Source organism: Vanacampus margaritifer, chromosome 1, assembly GCF_051991255.1.
Source record: "Vanacampus margaritifer isolate UIUO_Vmar chromosome 1, RoL_Vmar_1.0, whole genome shotgun sequence".
In the NCBI taxonomy this organism is placed as follows: domain Eukaryota; kingdom Metazoa; phylum Chordata; class Actinopteri; order Syngnathiformes; family Syngnathidae; genus Vanacampus; species Vanacampus margaritifer.
This window is the reverse complement of record NC_135432.1, coordinates 2,112,545-2,137,642: the sequence shown is the minus strand read 5'-3', so window position 1 is coordinate 2,137,642 and position 25,098 is coordinate 2,112,545. Positions and strand designations below refer to the sequence as shown.

Below are 25,098 nucleotides of genomic sequence, written 5' to 3'. Positions count from 1 at the left end.
GCCTTATCGCCACCGAGTGACAGGAAGCAGCAACAGTTCTGAGGCCGTTTTACACGACGTCACACACACATACAGATATTTGTAATATTGTTGGTCTTTTCATTTTAACAGCGTCATTTCATATTCACAAAGCCACATTTCTCAAATTGAATCCTTGCTTTAAAGTATTTTTGGTTGATATTAGTCATTACATGTAAATAAGAAAGTTCAAAAGATTTTGAAAATATTTTCTAGTTTAACTCTTTGACTGCCAAAAACGTTAAATAACGTTTAGTAAAATCCTATGGAGGAGTGCCAAAGACGTTAAAAGACGTTTTTTTTAAAAAAACATGTGAAACTAACCATTTTCTATTGTTGATTACTCAAAAACGGAATAAGGTAGAAACAAACTTTTTTTTCTGATGGAAGATGAGAGTCCAATCTTGTTTTGGCAGTATGTGCGTTTCCATAGTCCAAACACATAATTTTCTATGGACCTTGAAAGATCAGTCAAAATGCTTAAAATCGGCTGGCACCCACGGCATCCCTTTTCTGAAAACGTCTGGCAGTCAAAGAGTTAATTGAAGTCTGTCTTTTTGGGGGTTATTATATAAATTTGTAAATGCAGTTAAGATGCAACATTGAACTGGAATGTCTAAATGTTTGTATATATATATTTTTTTTTTTTTTTTATTTGTTGTTCTATTGACAAGATTTGTTACAGAATTGTTCATTTGTATTTTGTCAAGAAAAAAAAAAAGGTTCCATACACTTGTAAAGAAGATCATGTCATGGCTCTCCCAAGCTTCTCGTTATCTCCATAATTCAGATTTTTCTCTGTAATTGGAACGGATACTTGTCACAAAAGAAGATTTGTGAATTTTTGTTCTTTTATGACTTGATTCCGGGTTAACAGAAAAAGTGAGCAAATCTGCTGGGTCAAAAATATTGATAGAGCAATGGTAATATTTGGTTACATGTCTCTTCTTCTGGTTGAATCTTGGACCACTCTTGAAAAAAATTGGTGCAGTTCAGTTACATTTGTTGACTTGCTGTCAGGGACCTTCTTTAGCATTGTCCACATGTTCTCAATGCGGTTTAAGCTTCAAATTTATGTTTTTTTTTCCCGCCACAAGTGCAACATTTTCTACACATACGCATTTTTTTTCTAAAAATGTCTTACATTTTGATTGTACATGCAACTTTTAATTGTAGTTGCTTTCGCATCAAATTGACCTCCATGCTCAACATCTACATAACTACATGTCGACGCTCTTTATGTCCGACTGTTGGTAAACGCAAAACAGGTCTTGCGAAAAGAGGGACGTTAACGTGCGTGTCTTGCCTTTTACTGAGTTGAATTGTTTTACGGCGTCAGTAAAGCTTAAATAAAAGGGTGACATGATCCCAGGGATGTGATTTGACCAAAGTGAAATTATCTGAAAATTTAGCCGGGGGTCTGGGGGCCGCTGGCACTCGCTCATGGGTTTTCCGTGTTTTTAAGTACTTTCAATGCACTCACATGACAAATAAATAGACAAAACAACAGCATAAATTTTCAATGTATATTGAACTATCCCATATAAAATGGCAGTTTTAGTCAACTCAAAATCAGTCACATTCAAAAACATTGGACTGCCTTTGCTTTTAAAAACTATCACTGAGAATATCATCATATCTAACTAATGTGATTACTAAGTTAACACATAAATAATGTTGAAGAGTTCAAATTTCATGAACAAATAATTGTATCATGACCAAATGAAAAGTAACTCATATTAGAGCATACCACAAATGTCTTTGTTATAGCAGAAGATGTTATCTGTCGGAGTCATGTGCATATACAATGAACTACTTAAAAAAAAAAAAAAAAAAAAAAAATTTTTTTTTGGCGGGGGCGGGGCGGGTGGGAGATAAAAAAAGCGGAATTCCGCGAATTAGCGGAAAAATCACATCCCTGTGATCCCAACCAACGTATGCTGGCGGCGTTCTTGCAAGACGTGAACGTATATACAATAGCGACTTTCAAAAAGGTAAAGCTTCAAATTAAAACCAGACAATGAGAAAATCCGAAGACGGGTTGTGGAGGAGGCGGCCTTTTTTTGGGGGAAGATTTTCTATAACGAGATTGAAAAACTTTTACAGCAATAAGCTTATACAAGATGAAATTCTGAGGGATTCTTAAAGTTAACATGACAAAACAACTGTAGACTAAATAGTGAGGAGAGGAATGTGGGCTGCGTAATCGGTCATGTACTTCCAAGGACGGACGGCGCTGCACAGGTGCGAGAGGAAATGTCAGAAATGTTCGTTAACCCACTCTAGCATTTTATTTAATATTTTAGAATATTGGAATGTCCACTGTAGAACCGGGACACAAATGCACTCATTTGTTACCATTCTATGTACCGAGCACTTTTAGTGTAGCATATTATTTTTTTTTTACAACACGGGTTGTCAAATCGGAATGATAGAAGCAGAATGCTTCTTGGGAAATGAAATTTTATGGGGACAAATATGTTGAATTAAGGGTAGACTGATTTTAGCTTTTCATCCAATGTAAAGAGCTCATTTGTAACTTTAGAAGCTATTATCAGGAAGCACAAATAAGAATATTGCAATGCATAACACAACATGAGACATGACACACGGAGTCCCTACCGTCGCAATCCAAGCAGTTCTAAAGGTAAATATTGACTGAGGGTCGAGCCGACAAGACTTGCAGCTTGCCCTGCTACAATCCTCAACCCCAAAAAAATAAATACATTCAGGAAAATACTATGAATGTAATACTCAATAAAGGAGTTGGAATCTTTACACAATTCTCAACTTGAGTTTATCCCTCCACGTTTGAAAACGGTTCGGCCCAAGTCAAAGTACGCTGCTTACACCGAGTAACATTTTTGAGTTTGTTTGCATTTTGAATACTTCATAAAAAATTGATAATCATCCAATATGTGGATTCCTTTATTTATATTCCAATGTGCTTGTGGCCTACAACTGGCTTTGACAGTTATTTCATTTTTTTTTATTAAAAAACTACACCACCTGGCGGATGGAGGTTGTCATGTCACACCGACGCTCCTTTTTGAGCCAATCAGGCATTTAACGTCAACCTCCATTTAGCAGTTCATCTTTTTAATGTCATTCTGTATACACTCACTTAATTTCTAAGTAAAGGAGACGCCAAGCCAATTCTTTGTTGACAATATGTTCTATGCAGCCCCACTGCTCTAAATACGGCATTCTGGTTAATACTGTGTTAGTGGAATACAAGTTTTTATGTGCCGTTTTTATCCATCTCAGGGGGCGGCCATTTTGCCATTTGCTGTCAACTGTAGATGACATCACAGTTGCTCAGCTCTCAGGTAACAACCAATCACTGCGCACCTTTAGAAAACAGGTGACCTCTGATTGGTGGTTGCCTGAGCCCTGAGCAAAAGTGATATCATCAGTGGACACCAAGTGGCAAAATGGCCGCCCCCTGAGATGGGTAGCTAGAATTTGCTTCAAAACTCATATTCCAAAAATTTAATATTAAACAGAATGTCATGTTTAGACTAGTGATGTCATATATAACATATTAGTGTCAATGAATGTTCAAGTTTGACTCCCCCTTTTATTGGACAAATAGTTGAACTATAAAAGCACATGAACGAGATCAGCAGCATGTCCCAGACAGGAAGTGCTTAAGGCATGAACAAGTTGCACATACTTCTGATGAGTGGCGTTCATTTTGTCATTTCCTCCTTGCGGGTTTGTGTCATGTCTTGCTTTCCCACGGGAGGGAGCTTCACACTGTGTTTTAATAGAAAAATGGCTCCCGTCTTCTATTTTTGGAATCTGCCCAGAGCTGATATTTGGCCAGTGATTTCCGCCTTCTTCTTTATCTTTGCTTTTCTCTCGCGCTTCAGCTTCATTTTGTCTTCCATGCTTTTCACTATTACATCCTGGATGGTGAAAGAAATGACTCGATGATGCAACCACAAAGACGTCAGATCAGTTTGATTGCCGACTGGTTTTCAGGTGTTCACACTTACCCTCTGGTCCACGTTAGCCACTTGCCTCTTCCGCCTTTCCACATTTCCCGTTGAGCTGCGACCTTTTTTCTTAAACCTGGGGACAAATTTTTCTTTGGCAAGAGGATCAAAGCCCTGGAAGACAAAAGGGTTTTCATTTAGATTGAGTACATTCAAACTTTAAACTATCAGCGGCGATATTGGGCATTTTGACGACTGGCAGTAACGGCGTTTTTTCTAAAATCTGATGGACAATAAAAGGTCAACTTTATAAGTGATGCTGCTGACTCTGGGAACTTTCGGAACATTTTGTTTTTGTTTGACTTAAAAAAAAAAAAAGTGAAAGTTTAGTATTTCAAAAGTCATTAGGGGACAGCAGAGTATAAGCGATCAACCAGGGCCATGTTGCAAAAAAGCTCTTTTCCCCACAGTTTTAAACAGATTTGTGAATACTGATGAAACTTATCTATATTCTAATGCTAATTGCTGCAAAACGGAAAAAGAAATATACTTTTTTCCCTGATGAAAGTAGGTTTGGTAGGTTCCATGTTTTGATAGAACACAATATTCTGTGGGCTTTGCAAAATCAGACAAAATCCAGTAAAACAGACAGGAGGGAAAGGGGTTGCTTCAGTCAAAATGGCTGCCAGTGAACGAGTTAAGAAAAAAAAAACTTCTAGATTTTGAAAAGTCTGAAAAAATTGTTCAATAAGCATTAATATTTTGAGACATTGCAACAAAGTCAAGATTGACATCTGTATTTAAAAAAAATATGGACGTCAATATACCCCCGCCCCCCTTTTACTGAAAATGAATATCGGTTGCCCTGAAAAAAACATATCGGTCTATCTCCAACTTGGACGACTCGCATCGGAAAACTGACCAGGGCTTGCACTCTGTCTTGGTGCCTTTGCTGGAAGTTGCCAAGATCAACCTTTGCCAGATGACTGGGGTCCAGACTGATAAGTTCCGGCTGGATCTTGTCCAGCAGGGCATTAACTTCCCATTCCTGCCTCTGTTTGGCACTGCGGTATGGGTTTGAATCCAGGCCGTCAAAGTTCGGCTCACCCGCCCCTGGGATTCAAAATGAGGTCAAAACACAAGAACAATCACTTTCAATCAGCTTTTGAAAATGGAAGTCAACGCCCCCAAAAATTCTTGACAATTATGCAGCTTCATTAGTCTAAATTGTGGTTAATATTGCGTTAGTGGAATATGATTTGAACAGCAAAATCCAGCCGTTTTTATCCATCTCAGGGGGCGACCATTTTGCCACTTGCTGTAGACTGAAGATGACATCACAGTTGCTCAAGGTGCGACCAATCACAACTGAGCTTCAGAAAACAGGTGAGCTGTGATTGGTCGTCACCTGCCTTGAGCAACTGTGATGCCATCTTTAGTCGATGGCAAGTGGCAAAATGGCTGTCCCCTGAGATGGATAAAAACAGGCTGGATTTTGCTTTCAAACTCATATTCCACAAATGTAATATTCATCAGAATTTCATGCTTAGACAAGTGAGGTCACATAGAACAAATTATTGTCAAGAAATGTTTAAGGTTGACTTCCACTTTAAGTATTCAAGTACAACAGTGCTTTGAGATACAAGTCAACCCGAAACGAAACTAAAGTCATATCTGAAGGCACTATTTTATAGAGGCAAATCTGGTCTGACCTGGTACGAGCATGCTAGTGAAGCCTTGTCCGTGTCCGACCCCGAGCACATCCTCGAAGGGGCAAAAGCGTAGCTCGCATGCGGCGGCCCAGGCTCTGTGGGCCATGTAGGGTTTTTTCACCGGAGTTCTCCACACATCCCTGTACACCTGCAACCCATGTTTACATTGTCAGAAGAAACCACAAATGGATTTACAGTACAGTGTTTCCACATTTAATGCAGTTAGGGTCCGATTTGGTAAGAAATGATGTGTTGCTGTAAAACGGGCTTCTCCAACCGGTACTGGTCGCTTACGGCGTAGTTTGAGTTACAGACAATAAATCTCCTGCAGAGATAATTTTGGAGACACCATCAAGGCCTTAAAAAAAACTTTTTTTTGGGTGATAATTTGTGTATGTAGCATTGGGATTAAAAACATTGGGAGTGCATAACAAGGAAAAGAAATATGGAAGAGGCTAACACCAAATGCAGAATTGAAAGGATTTTTTATGGACGATACGGCATGACTCCTTCTTGCGACTGGCTCCAAGTCCGCTATTGAATCATTCTTTGGCTTCAAAATTGCTTTTTGAATAGATGATACGTTGCACTAAATATTGCATGTAGTGTTAATTTTCTCAGCTATTTTTAAATTTAGTCGCAATTTTAGTCCAGTTTCAATCACGCTTGTTAGTTTTAAACATAGTCAACCTCATCCTGTTTTAATTGAGTCCATTTTTAATCGACTATAAATCTAGCATTTTAGTCCAAGAAAACAATTTTATTCGTCTAGTTTTAGTGAACAGAACCTGTCAACATTTTAGTCAGGACAATCATTTTACCCCTGTATATTTTTGTGTCAGCAGATTATGTTGAACATTTTGGATCTAAAGCGATTTCACATCATTTTGATGAAAAACAACTTGACACAAAGAATTACAGTACATCAACAAGTGGCTACTATGGCTCCATGCTACAGAGCTAGTAAATAAACCAGCATTAGTCAGTGTTCGGATTAACATTATTGTTGGAATGTTATAGCCATTGGATTAATGTTACATTATAACTATAATTTACTCTTTTTTTTGTTGCCATCTTTCACCGTGAATCCACCTCCTGTCTGTCCCATGTGTTTGTGCATGTCGCACTCGCTAGCTGCAGATTTGAAAGGGGCTGTGCCACACGACAATAGGTGGGTTTCCATCCACCTATTTTTATTTGAATTTTCAAGAATTGCAAAAAATGAATGGAAACGCCAGAAATTAAAAAAAAAAAATTAAAAAACGCCCAAAATTCGCAAAAACGTTTTTAGGCTTGGAGGGGGTGGTTTTTGAAGCGTATCAAAAAAAAGGAAATTGCACATTTTGGCGATGGAAACAGGTTTTGCGAATAAGCGACTACAAGACCGGATATACGTCGCACGTTATGACCGATACTACGTCACACGCAGGTTTGTAGTCACAATCAATAGCGGATGATAAAGTAAGATTTGTTTGGGGAGACGAAAAAACACGATTCTTTTTATAATTAATTAAAGAAAAAAACATGATTGCAATTTCAGATGGCTTTATCAACATCAGCTCTCAATGTAACGACACACTTCACTTACATGCGGGAGGGAAGCTAACAAGGCAAACTACGTCCGTTCAGTCCGTCAAAACCAACATTCCCACCTGAAACTCCCTAGTGTCCCAAATTTCCGTCACTACAACGTCATCTCGCGGCGCATATTTGCAAAAGAAAAGCGGAGGGAAACGAGCATAAATAAAAATGTGTGTTGAGGAAAATATTTTTGTTTAGTTTTCGTTGATGAATTTAACAATAATTGCACAAGAAGAACATTTTTTGCCTGCACTACGCTGACTGACCCCAACTTGCGTGCTGGTTTGCCTCTTCGATTTGAATGTCTGAAAGGCAAAGTCAGCCAGCGCAATTTGTCTCAGGTTTGAAAGATGACTTGGAGGGTGCTAAATGAACTGGCACGGGTTAGATGATCATCTTCCACCATTGGTAAATGAGACCTTTCGTGTTGACTACAGATTACAATAAAACCAATGCTTGTTGGTGACCGACCTGGACGACATCCCCCGTGGCTGCAGACAGCAGCCCCCGCTGGCTCAGCGACAAACAGGAAGCTCCAGCAGGGAGGAAGTAAGACTTGAGGGGCTGGAAAGTTCGGACGTCAAACACCTTCAGCTTTTTGTCCATGCCGGACGTCACCATATATCTGCCAAAATACGTAACATGACAACAATTGCCGACCATACAGAGAAGATTTTGTCACAATTCGGCATGTTACGCTAAGAAACTCATTCTCATTCAGAGCTTTTAGCAACATGGCCCTGGTTGATCTTATACTCTGCTTCCACCTGTTGGCCGTTTTTTGTAATAACTACCATTGCTTTGAACAACCTCTTCGGGTCAGAGGCTGCATCAAATGCTTCTGCATGCTCTAGCCTTAAAAAAACAAACTTATAAATATGTTTTTGGCAGCAAATGAGTTAATCGCCATTTTGAAAATCGAATAGATGAAAATTTGCTAAATCGTGAAATTTCATTTAGTCTTCTAGATTATTAAGAGTTGATGTTCTTATGTTGTGTTACATCCAGATGTTATCGTGAGTTGTCATTTTCTAACTATGCGTGTTAAGTTTATGTTAAAACTGATTTAGAATCAGTATAAATTATTGTTGTCTGATAATTTTGCACAGGAGTTATTTTTTAATAAATGAAACCTTTAAACAAATATTTGTTGGGGTGATTAAATACAAAACGATTGAAATCGTTATCATCCTAAAATAAAAAAAATGAGATTTTATTTTTGGGCCATATCGCCCAGCACTACCGCACACAAGAACATTCCAAGCGGTCTTCAGTTTTACTCACGTTCCTGTTTTGTCCACGGCAATAGAGCGCACTCCTGCCTGGTGACAGAGCATCTTGACGAGGGGCTCTTTTTGACTGGGCGACCAGAGGCTGACTGTGCCGTTGTGGTGGCCGAGATGGATAACAGCGTTGTACGGGTTCTGGCACATGACGTCGAGGCGGCGATTCTTGGTGCAGATGGCGGCAACCTCTTTTCCCACGGATACATCGAGATATTGCAGAAAACCTGTTGCGCTCTAAAACAGGGGAAATTACTCACAAAAGATTTTTGAAAAGCAGTAAATGCCAGTTTGTGATGGAGGGATATTCTTTAGACCCAGTTGCAGTCTGTGAAAAACACCTTGTGTATTTAATAGTGGCGCAACGGACCATTGATTGATTGATACGTGGTCGGTTCGGATCAGAGTGGATTGGTTGGTAAAAACAAAACAACAAAGTGCGCATTCACAAGCGAACACCACTCGGACATGTCAAGGAAGCTTAAACATATTCCTCGTAACACGCCGCCTACACTCAGGCCAACTTCAAAATAAAGTTTTCCCACTAATACATTGACGGCAATGTAAATAGCCTTAGTAGACTTTTACTTTGAAGTTTGCCAACGTTGTGACATGATAGCTAGCTTGACTTCCCGTTTAGACGTTTAGGCTTTATCGATTAAAGTTTTGAATGACATTGTAGTTGCGACCAACATCAACACAACACTATCTCAAACTCGGATTCAATTGTTAATTTAGGACGCAAAGAAACCGCTACTTAGTTACACCGTCATTGTATGATACAGCAGAAGTCTCCAACGTAAGTGGCTAGCAGCTAGCTGTTAGTATTACCAATGAGTGCCTGGCTGGTAGCTATAAATTAGTTTGACAGCTGGTACCTGGTATAATTTCTGATTATTGTGTTACTATTTCCGACACAAAGATGCAATACATCATAAACTTACAGCGGTGGCCAACAAAAAGTGATAGGGCAGAAACTGCATGCGAAGGACATCGTTGAACTTGCGTATGCAGTGAAGCTCAATTCCATTTGAGTCGTAGATGTACAGCCACTTTTTCTGAGCCACTGCAAACATGTGCTCAGTGTGAAGCCATCTGAAAAGCGCACAATTATGTTTGAGTGGATTATAAATATAATAAACTCAGTAAGGATGCAAAACCAGCATTGGCGTCCAGTCGAAGTTTACCGTAAAACGAGTACAAATGAGTTTTGCGGTGTGCGAGTCAGAAGGCTTACCGAACATCATTGATAGCCTCCATCACGTTTATCTCACACATCAGCTGTTTGGACTGCCAGTCGAAACAAGCGACATGGCCTCTCCTCCCACCCAGCAGCAGGTGACTATGTCAAAACATTGATGCAAACAAATAAGCACCAGACAAATGTGTTCACATATACTCACCCCAAAATTATCAAACATCCACTTTACTTGAATTATTTTTTTTTTTACTAATTTGAATGGGTATCACCTGGCAGGAAATGAGGGCTGCTCGATTATGAAGAAAATATTAATCTTCTCAGATAATATGTTTATATCATATACATCCTTGCTCCAAAAATACAATATAGAAAACGGAAATTTTTTACATTATCTACAAGTTAAAAATATGATAAAGAAAAAAATTCCAACACTTCGGGGTACGCTCCAACCGCCTGTTTTAGCTAAAGATATTAACAAGCTTTCTCCGACAACAACAAAAAAACTTTCAAAAATATATAAGTTACTTTCATATACTGATAAAATGTCTTTACCCATCTCGAAATGGGAGACTGACTTGTCTATAGCACCGGAACCTGACTTTTGGATTCAAGTTTGTGAAAACGCATTTAAAATGACAAAACACACAAATTTACAACTTATCCAATATAAAATTATTCACAGAACATACATTACTCAATATATGATGAAGAAAATGGGACTCTCAGACTCCGACATTTGTCTCCAATGCTTACAAAACACTACAGACACTTATGTTCATGCTTTATGGTTATGTACTCCGGTTATGTATTTCTGGACTAAAGTCTTAGAAAAACTTTCCGCTATTTTGGACTGTAGGATACCTTTATCTCCAAACTTGTGTTTGCTAGGTGACCTAACAACAACTGACTTACCACATAAACAATTTCAATCTACACTTGTAGCCCTTACTATCGCTAAAAAAACAATTCTTGTTAACTGGAAAAATAAACAAACTCTGAATATCGACCAATGGTCTAACCTCCTCATAAATCACATTTTAATGGAAAAAAATATCTGCCTCAAATAAAAACCAAATATCAAAATTTATAGAAACATGGTCTACGTATATAGAATTTTTTAACCTAATTCCGGTTACTTAATTCTGTCTGTTAGCGAGAGCCACTACATCGTGATAACTTACATTGATGTTTCTGCATCTGGCAATTTATTATTATATTATATTATTAGTATGGGATTTTTTTTTAATGGGCTTTAGGTGAACTGATGAATACACACACGCTCGCACGCACGCACGCACACGCACACACACACACATACACATACTCACCCACATACAAAAAAAAGGGTATATATATATATATATATATATATATATATATATGTGTGTGTGTATATGTGTATATATATATATATGTATATATAAAAAAAAACATTTATTAATTTTTTTTTTTAATTGATTTGTTGGATTTAAAAAAAAAAAAGGAGAGCAATGATGATGTCAAATCGAATGAACAATACTGAGCTCTCCTGTAGAAAAAAAAAAAGAAAATATTAATCACAACTAATTTGGTAATAATTGCAAGCACGATTATGACAATCATTTGTTTTTTGGTGCAAAACAAGAAAATGTTTGAATGTAAAAAATATTAAGACAAATAAATTTCTTTGATACACTATAATTATGCAAGTTCCTTTTGGACTAGGGGTGTGAATTGCCTAGTACCTGGCAAATCAATTCATATCACGATTCATAGGTCATGATTCGATACCGATTAATCCCGATACGAAACTATAAATTGATTATTGAAATTTTTTAAACTAAAATTTTGAAAATACTAATCAGTTAACTTGTATACAGTATGTACACTGTAAGATTTGTATGAAAATGTATTTATTTATCTGAGAATTCTGGCTTCTAACTGAGCCACTGCATTTAACAAACAGGTTGCAGTCTGTTTCATGCTTGAACAGCACTGAAGTCAAATATTATGGCTTAATGGTCCATTAATATAACATTCTTCCATGCTTAATGTGTGAATCCTAACCCTAAGTAAGAAGTTTTGTTGAATATTCCCATACAAAATGGTTGTTTAAAAATCAATTCGGCCGCATATCGAATCATTTCGAGAATTGCGCGCTGTAATATCGCAATATATTGCCGGATCGTTTTTTTTTTAACACCCCTATTTTGGACCAGATGTATTAAATTTGTAATTTTAAAATAAAAAAGGTGCAAATATATAAATTTAAACAACTCAAAATTATTATTGATAATATTTTATTTTTGTTTACGATTATGCCAATTTTGTAATTGTGGAGTGTAATAATTGAAATTGTAATTGTATTTTGATTAGTTGAACAGCCTTAAAAGAAAGTGGCTTGATAATTAATTGACACTCTTAATCAATAACATCAATCCAATCAATGCAGGTCACTGACCGTCCAGTCTTGCTGTAATCCAGATGGTATGGTCCAAATTGAGACAAATTCAGGTCAAAATACTGAGGACATCGTAGAAGAAAAGAAAAATGTGTCAATGACAATAATGAAAACAGTTTCTGTACCTATTTCAAATTAAACAGGAACAGTTGTCATGGTAAATAACGAATGGTACTCATAAACTACAATATATCAAACCGAAATTCCACAATTGCAACAGTTAACCACGAGTCAACAGTACGAGACGAGGTAGTGTTGCTCACCTTGGTCCCAGACGTTAGATCCACAGCATCTGCGATATCTTCCTGTGAGATCGTACACGTATCCTCATCTTCATCTCCTTCTAGAAACCTGAGCAAGCCATCAAATGAAGTTATAAAAAAATTTAAGCAATCTCTCCAAGCCATGAATATTTTACCCCGCTTCCTCTGGGAGTAGAAGGTCAAAGCGGGCAGCTTGTTTTTGGGCCATTTTCGAGGCTTCATTTGAACGAGCAATGGCTACTCTCAGCTTTACGTGGTGACCCTTAATCTGAAAAAAAAAAAAAAAAAAAAAGTGTCGTACTATGACCAGAAGCTAAATTGATATACTGAACATAAATCTCAAATTGCTGACCCGTCCTTTCACTTTTCCTTTCCTTGTGAACTTCTGTAGCTTGGCTTCTGGAATAGTGGCAGGTCCTGGGAAAATATCCCGTTTCTGAGGGAGTGCCAATAATTGGGTCAGACAAAAGTGAAGCCGATCAAGAGGAAGGTTTACACAGTGCACAAATTACTAACTTGGATAGTTTTTGACCACAGAAGCATTTTTTACAGACTATCTGCAGATGAAATTCTGTTTCTCGCTAGTCATGTCTTTTTAAAAATGTTGGAATACTGATAGGAGCACCAAATCTTGAATATTAACTGTCTGTTATGTTCTCGTATTTGTTAATCTCACTGTGTTCGATCTATAATATGAAAATGTTAATGTGGCACACCACTGCACAATTACTCAAGATTTGACACTTGTCTTACCTTAGATATAAATTGTTTTTCTAGTCCATTGATGTTTTGTTTCTTCCTCTTCTTTTCTGACGTTTCACGTTTCTGTGGCTGTGCATCGGCATCAGCAGCCAGTTTCCCATCGCCGTTTTCATCCTTCTTCTCGTGCCAGTAACGAGCTGGAGGCTGCCAGAAAAAAAGTCACAAGTACTGGTGAGTTAAGCAGCAGACTTTCTCTGGGCATTGACTCGATCGCAACGAGACTGCTCGGTTGAGAAGATGTTTAAACTCTCACCCTCATGGTTGGTATGTCCAAACCGAGTGGCGAAACGATTTCTAAGAGCAGTTCAGTTGCGATTATAGAAGCAGGCATTTTTTAAGCTTTACTAAGAGCCACTCTGTTAGTGTAACCAATTGAAAGACAGAAGACGAGTTCACTCTGTTAGCACGCGATAAAGCAACTCAATGTCACGGTATTCCTCTCCTTTATAAGTAATCGTGTTTTCCGTCTTGTCCGCCCGACGTGGTTCAAGGACTGACACAATTGCAGCTGTGTGCTATCGTCCTTATAATCGTTTACCTTTTTCTTTTTCCCCACGTGCGAACCTTTCGTTGTTTCCACAGCGGCCGCCGCCATCTTTGTTGTGTACCGGCCACCCCGCTTTAGCTTAATGACGTCACTTCCGCGATGGCAAAGGCCAATGCGAGATTGACAGCGCCCCCTACATTGGCGATTTTCATACGCTTCCAAAAGAAATACTGTCCAATAATTTAAAATGTATGGGCAATTCAGTTTCGATTTCTGATATTTCCGGTGAGAAAAAGTGGCCTGGGAATCATTGACAGACCGGCCCACTTCCTGGGTATTTCTGATATTTGCCAATTGCAATGAAATGCAAATGCATACGGTGAAAACAAATGGCGGCTTGTATTGCTCTTGCCTGAGAGTATGTGACTACTCTACAAACCAAACCAGGCAGATTTTTTTATAGCAGTCAAACGTCATTTCATCACATTTTGAAATTAAAATAATCCTCACGAATCGGTGAGTGGTGAGCACACCTGGATGGATTAATCAGTTTGTCCACTCATGAAAGACAAGAAACAAAGGAGTGGTGTTAAATTCAGAAAGTAGTCAAGCTGTGCAAAAGCCCATAATAATAATAATAATAATAATAATAATAATAATAATAATAATAATAATAATAATAATAATAATGTGTACCACAACAATGTTTAAAACATGCTTCAGACGATTTGAATGGTAAGTAGCTTTATATAGCGCTTTGAACTGTAGCACAGCAATCAACTTTGGTTAAAAATCTGATATGCAGTAAAAAAAAGAAAAAAGAAAAAAAGAAGAAGGGCTATAAAAAGGAATAGCATTTTGACTGACAATTAAAAGCAGGAAAACTGTATTAAGAAATAATATTTTTTATTTTCCTGACTATAAATTGTAGAACACTGTTATGTATTTTACATGGACAATTTTCATTAGAGAACAGAATACGGAAAAGTAGTTCATCCTATACTCTATTCTTGTCATGCATTATGTGCCTATTAACATTGTGAGCCGCCTTCCTTTTTTTCTTGATCGTTTGTGTGACCCAAGTGCCAGAGGGGATCAAATGTGACTAAATGTGTGCCATCCAAACAATTGTAACCGTGACCTACTTGAAGCGACAACAAAAATTAATAGTTTAGGAATCTTGATCGACTGCTAGTCTGTCTTTAATTAGCTATTCGTGAGAGAGTTTTTTTTCTTTTCCAACAACTCCCGTAAAGGAAGTTCTTATAAGGAAAGGAACCACAGAAAGTATAATTGGAAATGCTCTACTTTCTCTCCTATGTGCAAAAAACAAACAAACCTTTGCATCTGAGAATATTTGTAAAGATTAGACGCTTATGTTGTTGCTATAGACTCTATAGTAAAGTGACTCCTCTCGGACACTTGAATGAGAAACAATGTTGTTAGGAGTAGTTTTGTTTAAAAAAAAAAAAAAAACTTTAATGTCTGTAAGGATGTATCATGCCTATGTTTCTGTCTTTCAATGATCTTCAGTGCAACCGCGATATGCTGTACATCTCTCACCACAAAAGAACATCAAGACCAGAACTTGAGATGGCAAATCCAGGTCCGGGAAGTAAAAACCCTGCCACAGTTTGGCTTTCGCCACAGGTACTTCTACTCAACCCGCAGGCAATCAAGCTCTTACCTGCCAGAGTGCATATTCATCTGCCAGGAAAGTTGTTAGAGGGGAATTAAAAATCCATGAAACACTCGGGGAACTGTGTATTATGATATATATATAGTATTATAATATGGATAATGGGTGTTGGGAGGGGGGGGGGGTGTTGCTAGAGCCTATCCCAGCTGTCTTTGGGCACTAGGCGGGGTACACCACAAACTGGCTGCCAGCCAATCCATGACACACACAAATAAACAACCATTCACACCCAGGGACAATTAAGAGCATTCAATTAACCTGCCACTCATGTCTTTGGAATGTGGGAGAAAACCAGAGAAGCCGGAGAAAACCTACGCAGGCACGGGGAGAACATGCAAACTCCACCCAGAAAGGCCCAAGCCCGGACTCGATCTCACGGCCTTCGGCACTGGGAGGCGGAACAGCATTAGAAGGTGGATTCAAGGATTTTTTTTTTTTTTGTCCCTGTGCCTTCCGGGTGGATCGTCTTAATGATTGTTTTTCGATCCTGTCAATCAATCTGCCGTAATGACTTGCGTGCTCGTTCCTAGCTGTGCATGCGCACTTGGAGCGTTTGTGGCATGTAGCCGCTGAGCTTCGGATTCAGCCATTCATCGTTGCAGCTCCAATGAGCTCACTGCTAGATTTGCCCCCCGTCGCGTTTTTCCCAGAATTCTTCTCTTTTTTTTTAACCAGCTACCCCGGGAAAATAACAATCTCTCCCGAGACACAAAATGTTCCGGGAAAAATGCCAAAAGCTAATTTGATTTCCTTCATTCTGTAGTCTAAAAATGTCCCCTTTACTACTGTGGAACACTTTGTCACGTTTTCGTAGGTGCACTTTGGATTACCGTAATTCTGGCACCATTTGTCCTATCTGAAAATTACCAACAGTGTCTGAAAGCTAATACCTTACAGAAAAAGTACTGTTATTACGGTAATTTCTGTCCTGCCACTCACGGAAGCCAGGGAGGTCACAATGAAAGAGTGCAGAGAGAAACACAGCGGGAGATTTTCAGACGTCACATTTCGACATAAATTTAAACAAAAAATGTTATCAAGGGGGTATGTTGCCTATATTGACACAGGGTGGTTTGTTTGTGTACGCCTTGTTTGCACTTTGCAGTGTGTGCAACAAGCTGAATATTCCACTAAGTTCAGTTTGTTTTGTGATGAGGGACATGCATTGCATTAGAGGCTGAGACATGCAGCTTTGGAGGTCCAAAAATGGCAAAATAGTAAAAAATAAAATAAAATAAATACGTGGAACTAAAAACGGATATAAAATATACTTAAAAATTTAAATACAAAAAATAAATGTAAATGTAAAAAAAATATATATATATATATATATATATATATATATATATATATATATATATATATATACATAAATAAATAAAATGAAAGAGAAATACAAAAATAAAAACAACTCAGAAAATAAAAAATATCAAAAGAAATGTGGAAATAAATACAAAAATAATATATAAATAGATTTGAATATAAATCAACAAGTAAAAAGGCTCTGCTCTCATATTTATTTATTTCATGCTGCAGAGGCTTTCAGCATGACATGCATCATGAAATGTTATTCATATGAGAGGGGGCGTTCCCAAGCGTGTCTAGGGTTGGACTCCGTCAACAAGTAACTTGTGAAATTCTGCACATTTTAAAAATTGTAAAATACAACTTGACCCCAGTCTCCACAAATATATGCATTATTATTCAATTTATTACTGCTAAATTTTGACGTGGACGTTTCTGCTTTGGTGGGACTGGAATTCCCCCAGTACAGGCTTTCCAAGTAAGGAGCAGTCATTAATTGCGCGTTAAAATTAGTGCCGTTCAAGGAACTCCAAATCTTGTCAGTGTCCCTTTTTTTTCACAAATCCAAGGTGCACCGAATACTTTGAAAATAGCTGCGAGCCACAAGAGCCCACCCATCTTTGAAGCGAGGCCGGCTGCAGACATTAAAGAGATTTATGAAGATGAACATGAGCTCGCACGTTAGCGGCATTTCCCCTGGACGAGCAGGAGAGCTGCTGGTTAGTAAAGTACAATATTATAGAGTGACAAATGACAATTATTTTTTTCAAAAATAGCCCAGAGGTACGGTGCAGTTGGAAAGGTAACGACAGCCACGAGGCAGCCAGACTTAAATTGTCATTTTTTCTTCTTTTTTTTTAGACAGTGCTGCTTTATGAAAATAGATGACTTGTAGTCACATGAATTTTGTTTATTTACTTAGTTGGAGCACAATTCATCTGTTTTTAAAAAAGTGTATAGCTTAGCTTTATGGCTTTGCATGAACTGGTTTTTACAACATTCTAACCAGGGAAAAACGTGTGACGTGACAAATCTAATTACTGCTCTTAGCATGCTCTTGGTTGCTTGAAGAGCACTTCTACTTTGTACCTACACCTTGAAGGATCTGTAGCTCAGTGTGAGTGGCTCCATGCTTTTTTATTCTTTAATGTAAAATATTGATTGTATTTTACAATATTTATTTTTAGTGGTGGTTTTACTGGTATATTGGGTGCCCCGCCATTCAAGTTTTTAACATGACTTGATGGTATCTGGTCAGTTTGGGATATACGTAATATAGGTTCCAGGAAAAAAAATCAGTCGAATGTAAATAACTGCACATGATACAATGGTAATGAATGCCAAGTTTCTGTGATCATTTGAGAACTATTAAACCTAAAAAAAGAATTAGCCTAAGAATAACAAGTGGTGGCATGAATCCAAAAAGTCAGATTTAATCCAATTATTTATGTCAAATTGCCAAGTGTATTCTATGTTAAATAAACAAAAGAAGAAGAAAAAGAAGAAAAGAACTTTACTGTACAGCCAGAAATTCCGCCTAGGAATTTATTATTCTGCTGTGGGAATAACGACGGGTAGATAAACAGGTTAATTACACCTGTCCTTCAGTCAAAGAGACAGAAAGAAAGAGAATTTCATTGTTCTGCTTGTCACTATATATCACTGTCGTGTTAGATGAGCAAAGAGACATTATTACTAAATAAATCACAATTGTCGTGAAAATAAAATGTGAAAAACTGGACATGTGATCAATGCACCTAACGATCTCTCACCAGTCACCATGCAGTGGTTGAGAAGGATTGCTTTATTAGCCTGTTCTCACAAGAATCATTATTCAATTATGCATTGAAACAGAAGAACAGATGGAGGCGCCACCTCGACCACAACTGTTTGACTTCCAAGGTGTGTTAATGACAAAATTCAACACTGACAACTGGGAAAACGTAAAGAACTTCAAGGCCAAACCAGATGACATCGTTATAGCAACATATCCGAAATCAGGTAAGCACATGTGTATGAATTTCTCATAATTTCATTGGTCGAGGAAACAATTTTGTTTGTGTAATGATTTTTGTAATAACTGGATAGTGGATCCCACAAACGCAGACACACAAAGAGTGTGGCTTGACAAATTTAATAGTACACAACGGAATTCTACAGCACAAAGCGCTGGACGAAGCCAGGAGGAAAAACAGTTAACAAAAGTCGCTTTCAAAGTATGCAAGGAAAATAAAGTAACAAAAATACACCCGAAGGGCTGTAGAATCGCACAATGCGAATAAGAAAAAACAAAACGAGCAATACAAAGCGGATGAACTAAAAGCGACGTGGGAAGAACAACACGTGCGTACTAATCACTCAAGCGTAAAGCTGAGGAAACAACAACATAAAACTACGTGTCAAAAGACTTACATGAGAAACACAAAAGTCAAAATAAAGCTCTTGGGCGAGGACGTAGCAGGGTCAATACCAGTCCAGTTCCAGTCCCAATAAAGCGTTAATTTGTGAATGAGAAAAGGGTGCGGCGCAGGAGGACACGCCCTTCTACTCAATCAGAGACTGAAAAAAACCCAAAAACAACGCAATGAAAAGCACAACCATAACAGTTTGCCTCTGCAAAATATCTTATTGTCTACTTTTGTTGTGACCTCAGGAACCACATGGGCCTGTTACCTCCTGGATCGAATATACTTTGGGAAAACGCATCCAGAGAAAGAGACATCCCTCCCTCTCTTTTTGAGAGTACCATATCTGGAGCAAAGCGTCCCAGGTCATCCCAAAGGTACAATAAAAAATAAAAATGGTCATATGTGTCACAGATAGATTAAATGCTGTAGATAAGATTAGATACAGTCGACCTTCTATCATAGCTTTTCGCTGTGGATTAGGGCCCGACCAATATGCATTTTTTGAGGCCGATGCCGATTTTTGGCAATAAAAAAACACAGATTGACGATTAATCTGCGGATTATTAAAAATATGTATTTAATGCAACTTCCTGTTAGCATCGATTTGAATGGGATCCTCCCTTCACTTTTAGCATGAGCGCTAGGCTAGCGATGTTTTAAAAACAAAGCATGTTTTGTATTTAAATATACAGTGGTGGTTATTCTTATTGTCGTGTCTTAATTCCAACTGGGATGTCATTTGTCACACCGCGGTGAGGGTGTCTTGTCATTTCCTGTTTTATTGTGAAAAGTCTGACTCCTCTCGTTTCAGGTCACTTGCCCTTCCTCGTGTGGTGTCTGTGTCAACCCTGATCCCTGATTGTTTCCACCTGTTCCCCATTACCCTCATGTGTTAAATAGTCTGCGTTTACCCTGTCTTGTGCCGAAGTGTTTTCGTTTGAGCCACTGAAGCCTGCCATAGACCACAGCCTTGATACCCAATTTCCTTGTTGCCTTTATTGCCTTGTCTCGTGAGAGAACCTTTGTTTGTAATTTTGTATAGCTTAGTTTTGTTTAGTCATAGAGTGATTTTTGTTTTTGAATGTAGTTTTGAACTGCCTCCCTTTTGGAGCGCTTTCAGTTAATGTTTGTATAGTCTTTATTTTTTCCCTCTCATTGAAGAGCTTTTGTTTTGTTAATTAAAAGCTGCTTTACCCTCCACCTCTTCCTCTGCGTCTGAGTCCAAAAACAGCCTCGTTGTGTCATCATTAAACAGTTTAAAGGACGCTGAGGGACAACAGAATAACATACGCTATGCAAGCAAAATGGTGCATTCAGGGTACTTTCACAGGGTCGGAAACTTCGGTTTTCTTTGATGATAATGTTTTAAGGGGAAAATAATCGGCCATTTGGCCCAATTGGCCGGTAATTGAAGGGCAATAATCGGCCAATGATAATCGGCCGCCGATTAATCGGTCGGGCCCTACAGTGTGAATGACTCGTTTGTTCTGTTGTTCCTGAAGGAAAAGACTTGATAGATCAACTCACTATCACTCCTCGTCTCATTAAAACTCATCTGCCAGTCCAGTTTGTACCAGAGACATTTTGGGAGCAAAACTGTAAGGTAAAAAGTGGGCCACGTCTACATACAACTGTGGCAGCTGAAGAAAAGTGCCGCAGTTGCAGCTTTCTTTTCCGTGCAGATCATCTACGTGGCTCGCAACCCGAAGGACGTTGCAGTGTCCCACTTCCACTTCAGCCACATGAGCAGCGCCCACCCTGATCCGGGAGATTGGAATGGCTTTCTACAAAGATTCATGCAGGGGAAAAGTGAGGTCAAAAGTGTCAAAGTGTATTTTTGTCCATCCTTCATGAATGTGCTCTTTTGTGGCTTCAGTGGCGTACGGAGCTTGGCATGAGCATGTGGTCGGCTGGTGGGAGAAGAAGCAAACCTATCCGAATCTGCATTACATTTTCTATGAAGATCTTTCTGAGGTAAAATTTTAGCACGTTGTTTACTTGCTGAAGTGCACGCAACGTCTGAGTTCAATTTGAAAGTCCCTGTAGAGTGAAAACTCAACTCAAACTCAAATTGAGTCATAGAGCACTTTTAAAACAAACATTGTTGCACACAAAGTGCTGTACGCAGGTAAACGAGCTCATCTCCAACTGTTGAGTAGCAGCAACCCTGGCCTTCAGTAGATCTGGTCCACTGACCTGAGCCCCGAAGGTGTGTAAGGGTGAAGGAGCTCAGAGAGCTTAGGTGTCCCAAGACCATTTCAAATTCCAAAATAAAAGAACCTTAACTCTTTGACTGCCAAAAACGTTAAATAACGTTTCGTAAAATCCTATGGAGTGCCAAAGACGTTAAAAGACGTTTTTTCAAAACAGGTGAAACTAACCATTTTCTATTGTTGATTACTCAAAAACGGAATAAAGTAGAAACAAACTTTTTTTTCTGATGGAAGATGAGAGTCCAATCTTGTTTTGGCAGTATGTGTGTTTCCATAGTCAAAACACATAATTTTCTATGGACCTTGAAAGATCAGTCAAAATGCTTAAAATCGGCTGGCACCCACGGCATCCCTTTTCTGAAAACGTCTGGCAGTCAAAGAGATAAAATGAACTGTAAAATGTGCAGGGAGGCATTGAAGTGAGGCCAGAATTGGAGTTAAGTGCTCTCGCCTCTGAGCTCCAGTTCAGACAACTGGGGACGTTTGAGGGAAGACTGGCTGACTCCAAAATAAAGTGCATTACAGTCGTCTAGCTGAGATTTCTCAGAGTTGAGGTTCTTGGTGTTGTTGTTAAAGGAGAAGGTGCCTAAATAAAAAGCTGGATTTAACAACAGCACCAATTTGATGGTCCAATTTAAAATCCAATTTTGAGACTGTTGGCTTTAGAAAAGACAGGGTGGGATGGACAAAAGCGACTGGGACCAAACACCATAACTTCTGTTTTCTTTTCATTGAATATTCAAGAAGTTCAGTACGATCCAGGCCTTGATTTCCTTCAGACAGCACAAAAGTGGCGTTAAGGAGAAAGAGTCCTTTTTACTTAGCACGATGTAGGTCGCCCAAGGGGCAGCAAATATACAATGAACACAGCTGGGGGTCCCAAAATAGAACCCTGTGGAACACCATGAAAAAATAATCTCGGAATATTACCCCCGCCCTCTAGAAAAAAAATCTACATTTATACTTGGCCCTGATACGCCGTCGTAGGATGTCATGTCGGATTCAGGAAAATGAAAAAATCCCCCCCCCCCCTCTTCACTCTTCTGTCTTACTGTGACATGCTGTCAATGGGGCGCTCTAAAGGAACAAGGCCAACAGCTAGATTGCAGCATGTCCTCATTGCACCGGATAATTGCTGATGTGAATGAAGTCGCGCAAGTTCTTACACAGTGGGGGAGGGGCAGTGCACACTGGATGTCCAGGTGCATCACTGCACATGTTTTAAATCTTTGGAAACCTGAAATGGCGGGAAACAGTTTCATGTTATAAGTAACATATACGTCTCAGTCTTTGCACATTATTTGAGCTATTTTCATTATGTTCAATATATTAAAGTGGAAGTCATCCGTGAACATTTCTAGACAATAATATGTTATGTGTGACCTCACTAGTCTAAACATGACATTCTGATTAATATGACATTTTTGGAATATGAGTTATGCAGCAAATTGGAGCCGTTTTTATCCATCTCAGGGGGCGGCCATTTTGCCACTTGCTGTCGACTGAAGATGACATCACAGTGGCTCAGGCAACGACCAATCGATTCATCAGTTGACAGCAAGCGGCAAAATGGCCGCCCCCTGAAATAGATAAAAACGACTGGATTTTGCTGCTTAACTCATAATCTACTAACGCAATATTAACCAGAATACCATAATTAAGATCAGTGGGGCTGCATAGAACATATTGTCCAAAAAAGAATTTGGGGGGATTGACTTCCCCTTTAAGAAACAAATATCTGAGTTCACTTTACGGGGTCTTTACACTTTCATTTTGTGAACTTTTATGAAATATGATTGCGCTGTGTTTGCTGCTATCAATATTTGTCATATTTTAAATGATCACATTCACCCCACATACAAGTTGCCACAAACTATACCAAGCAACTGCCGACTTACAGCAATGGCTGCTTGCTTAGGCCGAAAAAGAATCTGGACGAAAGATACCCAAACCAAAAATGAAAACAATTGGCGATATTAACTCTTTGACTGCCAAAAACGTTAAATAACGTTTAGTAAAATCCTATGGAGGAGTGCCAAAGACGTTAAAATGCGTTTTTTTTTTTTTTTTCAAAACAGAGGTGAAACTAACCATTTTGTATTGTTGATTACTGAAAAACGGAATAAGGTAGAAACAAACTTTTTTTTCTGATGAAAGATGAGAGTCCAATCTTTCATTTGGTAGTATGTGTGTTTCCATAGTCCAAACACATAATTTTCTGTGGACCTTGAAAGATCAGTCAAAATGCTTAAAATCGGCTGGCACCCACGGCATCCTTTTTCTGAAAATGTCTGGCAGTCAAAGAGTTAAGAGAAAAGAACCTTTGAATCGACATTTTGGAGCGTGCAGTGCATGTTGTGATTTGGGTCTGACCGAGGCTTACACGTGTGTAGAACTTGGGACGTGAGACGGACGAGCTGTGCGGCTTCCTTGGCGTGTCCCTCTCGGCCGAGCAGAAGGAAAGCATCATGACTGCTGTGAAATTTGACAACATGAAAGACAACAATCTGACCAACTTCACCAATGGCCCCTTAATGAATCTGAAGGTGTCGCCTTTCATGAGAAAAGGTACAGAACAAGATGGCCGTGCTTGCTGATCAGTTGCAATGTGGTCTGAATTGATCTCTCTGCCTTTTGAAAGGGAAAGTTGGTGACTGGAAGAATCACTTCACCGTGGCTCAGAGTCAACACTGTGACGAGCACTACAAGCAGCAAATACAATCCGCTGGACTGCACTTTCGCACGGAACTTTAAAAGCTTAAGATGATCAAACAAACCGGTTCTTCTTTCTAGCCTGTTGGTATCTCGTCTAACTGCACCAGCAAGCCGTTTAAAGATGTCCTTCTTGTCTTCCTTCATTTGATTATAGAAATGAATTCACTGTTCAACAGAACCAACAGTCATTTAGCCACACTCAACAAAAACATAAAAGCAACACTTGTTTTTGCTCCCAGTTTTGATGAGATCAACTCAAAGATCTAAAACTTCTTCCACATACACAATATCAGCATTTCCCTCAAATATTGTTTTTCAAACCTGTCTAAAACTGTGATGGTGAGCACTTCTCCTTTGCCGAGATAATCCAGCCCACCTCACAGGTGTGCCATATCAAGATAATGATTAGTGTACAGGTGTGCCTTAGACTGCCTACAATAAAATGTCACTCTGGAAGCCCCCCCTCCCCGCAATCCCCCTTCCTAATAAAACAAGACTGCACCTTTCTGCCTTTTATTGTGAGCAGACTCAGGTCCCGTCCAGACGGAAGCAAAGCCGGCTTGGTTCCTCAAACAAATCTCGTACACGCACAAGCATTTCAAGACTTGCGTGTGTCCAAAAGAAGACGCAGAGGACGGCTGTAATGTATATGCCAAGCCTGGAGTGGCGCTGTAGGGAGTTAACGCAAAGCGTTAGGAGAAGAATCAACGAAGAAGACGGACACAAAAACTTGATTGCAATCTACAGAACTTCCACTCTGGAGCCCGCTTTCAAAAGTGATCGCTTTCAAGCTCCGAAACCGCGCCATCGTGTGGACGAACGACCTAAACAGTAAGAAACATTCTGAAGAAACATTGAAACTGGCTTTCGCCTTAAGACTGCCCACAATAACTTACATTGATGTTTCTGCATCTGGCAATTTATTATTATATTATATTATTAGTATGGGATTTTTTTTTTAATGGGCTTTAGGTGAACTGATGAATACACACACGCTCGCACGCACGCACGCACACACACACACGCACATACACATACTCACCCACATACAAAAAAAAGGGTATATATAT

At 38.9% G+C, this 25,098-nt stretch overlaps 2 protein-coding genes across 4 annotated transcripts; one reads left to right on the top strand and one right to left on the bottom strand.

Annotated features, from left to right (window-relative positions):
• Window positions 1-3,578: 3,578 nt before the first annotated feature.
• On the bottom strand, window positions 3,579-13,850 carry wdr46 (WD repeat domain 46). Of its 2 annotated transcripts, none has more exons than XM_077573926.1 (14): window positions 13,740-13,850; window positions 13,193-13,345; window positions 12,792-12,875; window positions 12,595-12,707; window positions 12,440-12,527; window positions 12,177-12,238; window positions 9,773-9,877; window positions 9,480-9,630; window positions 8,537-8,772; window positions 7,724-7,877; window positions 5,672-5,819; window positions 4,882-5,072; window positions 4,020-4,133; window positions 3,579-3,929 (listed from the first exon to the last, which is right to left on the bottom strand). In XM_077573926.1, the coding sequence occupies exons 1-14, from the start codon at window positions 13,794-13,796 to the stop codon at window positions 3,810-3,812; spliced, it is 1,776 nt and encodes a 591-aa protein (XP_077430052.1). In that variant the 5' UTR covers window positions 13,797-13,850; the 3' UTR covers window positions 3,579-3,809. The 2 variants fall into 2 exon arrangements, with proteins under 2 accessions (XP_077430052.1, XP_077430045.1); XM_077573919.1 differs by lacking the exon at window positions 13,740-13,850 and adding an exon at window positions 13,455-13,725.
• Window positions 13,851-15,665: 1,815 nt separating this feature from the next.
• On the top strand, window positions 15,666-24,752 carry LOC144052645 (cytosolic sulfotransferase 3-like). Of its 2 annotated transcripts, none has more exons than XM_077566916.1 (8): window positions 15,666-15,800; window positions 18,547-18,693; window positions 19,346-19,474; window positions 20,603-20,703; window positions 20,783-20,909; window positions 20,977-21,074; window positions 23,707-23,881; window positions 23,955-24,752. In XM_077566916.1, the coding sequence occupies exons 2-8, from the start codon at window positions 18,555-18,557 to the stop codon at window positions 24,065-24,067; spliced, it is 882 nt and encodes a 293-aa protein (XP_077423042.1). In that variant the 5' UTR covers window positions 15,666-15,800; window positions 18,547-18,554; the 3' UTR covers window positions 24,068-24,752. The 2 variants fall into 2 exon arrangements, with proteins under 2 accessions (XP_077423042.1, XP_077423036.1); XM_077566910.1 differs by lacking the exon at window positions 15,666-15,800 and adding an exon at window positions 17,785-17,809.
• Window positions 24,753-25,098: the final 346 nt, after the last annotated feature.

Bases quoted from the DNA above. Each gene is read 5' to 3' on its own strand.
- wdr46 (XM_077573919.1), bottom strand. From the start codon at position 13,532: ATGCCTGCTTCTATAATCGCAACTGAACTGCTCTTAGAAATCGTTTCG. The intron at 13,346-13,454 runs GTGAGAGTTTAA...TTTTTCTGGCAG, and splicing joins TGGACATACCAACCATGAGG to CCTCCAGCTCGTTACTGGCA. The intron at 9,878-12,176 runs GTCAGTGACCTG...GTTTTGACATAG, and splicing joins GATTACAGCAAGACTGGACG to TCACCTGCTGCTGGGTGGGA.
- LOC144052645 (XM_077566916.1), top strand. From the start codon at position 18,555: ATGGAGGCGCCACCTCGACCACAACTGTTTGACTTCCAAGGTGTGTTA. The intron at 18,694-19,345 runs GTAAGCACATGT...TTGTGACCTCAG, and splicing joins AGCAACATATCCGAAATCAG to GAACCACATGGGCCTGTTAC. The intron at 20,910-20,976 runs GTGAGGTCAAAA...TTGTGGCTTCAG, and splicing joins AAGATTCATGCAGGGGAAAA to TGGCGTACGGAGCTTGGCAT.